This window comes from Ursus maritimus, unplaced genomic scaffold (genome assembly GCF_017311325.1).
Source record: "Ursus maritimus isolate PB19 unplaced genomic scaffold, ASM1731132v1 scaffold_560, whole genome shotgun sequence".
Taxonomy (NCBI): Eukaryota; Metazoa; Chordata; class Mammalia; order Carnivora; family Ursidae; genus Ursus; species Ursus maritimus.
In genome coordinates, this window is record NW_024426731.1 from 1 (window position 1) to 2,117 (window position 2,117).

Consider the following 2,117-nt stretch of genomic DNA (forward strand, 5'->3'; position numbering starts at 1 on the left):
CGTCTTTAGGGAAAAGGTAAGCACTGTACTTGGGTGGTGATTTTTTCCTTTTCTGTAATTGAGTATATATTTTTTTTTGCTATGATGCAGAAAAAAAAAGATGGTGCAGCTTTCATAAATACATTAGTGAATTCTGCTATAATGTTTCTGTGCAGAACTAGTAGTGATATTTTGAATGTAATTGAATTTTTGTTGTAAGTACAATCTTGGTCTTCAATTCCTGATTCTGAATGCATTTCAGGATTATACTGTATTATATTCCATTGCCTGTGAAGTGTGCGTACGATCATGAGATACGTATTTACAGTAACGTCCTTCCCTCTGTCTGCATTTCCTTTTGAATTTTTTCTGATGGATCTCCCCCTTTTTCCCTCACCCCCTATGTACATACTTATAGTCATTTAAGTCTTATTAAGCTCAGACTGAAAGACCGTTTGTACCTATGACTGATGCCAACACAAGGGCCATTATTTCATTTTCCTTATACCAAATATTAATGACATATTTTTGTGATAACATGGACTGTATTGGGAGGAACTATGTCAATTTTACTGAATACATCATTTATTCAAATAGTTACAGATAAAACCCAGAGACCTGTCTTAAACATGAAAGATCGACTCCCAAGCAACTGTTTATTTTTTTGACAATTTCTTTTAAAAGTTGCTAAACGCTCAGTTCTGACAGGAAACATGTGCCAACAGAGGATGGAACAGAAAAATGGCAGTTCTTTCACTGGGTTTATCCTGCTGGGTTTCTCGGACCGGCCTCAGCTGGAGCTCGTCCTCTTCGTGGTTCTGCTGATCTTCTATCTGTTCACTCTGCTGGGAAACACCACCATCATTGCCTTGTCCCACCTGGACCCCCATCTTCAGACTCCCATGTACTTTTTCCTCTCCAACCTGAGCTTTCTGGACCTGTGCTACACGACCAGCACTGTCCCGCAGCTCCTGGTTCATCTCAGGAGAGCAGACAAGTCTATCTCGTTTGGTGGCTGTGTGGTTCAGCTGTTTGTCGCTCTAGGGTTGGGATCGACTGAATGCATTCTCTTGGGGGTCATGGCATTTGACCGCTATGCTGCCATCTGTAGGCCCCTGCACTACACAGTGGTCATGCACCCCCGTCTCTGTGCCCTCATGGCTTCCGCATCGTGGGTCATTGGTTTTGCCAACTCCTCATTGCAGACAGTGCTCATCTTCATTGTACCACGTTGTGGGAGAAATAAAATTGATCACTTCTTTTGTGAGATCCCCCCACTATTCAAGCTTGCCTGTGTTGACACGACTGTATATGAGTCAGAGATGTTCTTTGTCAGTGTGATGATTCTCCTCATCCCTGTGGCCTTAATCACCTTCTCCTATGGTCGGATTGTCAGGGCAGTCTTAAGAATAAAGTCATCTGCAGGGCAGAGGAAAGCGTTTGGGACGTGTGGGTCCCACATCACGGTGGTCTCCCTGTTCTATGGCACGGCCATCTACGCTTACCTCCAGCCCAGCAACAACTACTCCCAGGATCACGGCAAGTTTGTTTCTCTGTTCTACACCATCGTCACCCCCATGGTCAACCCTGTCATATATACACTGCGGAACAAGGATGTGACAGGAGCAATGAAGAAGGTGCTTTGCAGGGGCCATGACTCCAGATGACTGGGAGGGAAAGACCCTATGATGGAAGACATTGAATGCCAGAGTATTTAAGATGGTTGTGACCTTGTGGTCTAGGTGGCTTAATTGGTGGGTATCTGCCTCCTGCTCAGGTCATGATCCCGGGCCCTGGATCAATCCCACAACAGGCAACTTGCTCAGCAGGGAGCGTGCTTTTGCCTCTGCCCCTGATTGTGCCAGCTCTGTCTTTCTCTCTCCGAATAAATAAAGAAATCTTTAAGGAAAAAAAAGTTGATTTTGTCCTCCCCATGTCGTCTAAAATTTCCTCTGACAGCTCTCAAGGGAATTCCCTTACCTGATGTTTTTACCTAGTGAGTGCTCAAAATCTAAGTCCGGGATTCCTGCTGCTGCCAGGGATGCTGCTCCGGGGCCTAGAACATCTGTGTCACGTTGTCATTGGAAAAAGCTCCACAGGTTTTTCTGATTTGTCCCCCTTATGGGAGCATGGTTTCA

General features: G+C 44.9%; 1 protein-coding gene across 1 annotated transcript; it reads left to right on the forward strand.

The window, feature by feature from the left end:
• The first annotated feature begins 396 nt into the window (after nt 1-396).
• LOC103680872 (putative olfactory receptor 2B8) lies at nt 397-1,646 on the forward strand. Its single transcript, XM_008710378.2, has one exon. The coding sequence runs from the start codon at nt 693-695 to the stop codon at nt 1,644-1,646; it is 954 nt and encodes a 317-aa protein (XP_008708600.2). The 5' UTR covers nt 397-692.
• Nucleotides 1,647-2,117: the final 471 nt, after the last annotated feature.

Coding starts and splice junctions, on each gene's coding strand:
- LOC103680872 (XM_008710378.2), top strand. CDS start 693: ATGTGCCAACAGAGGATGGAACAGAAAAATGGCAGTTCTTTCACTGGG.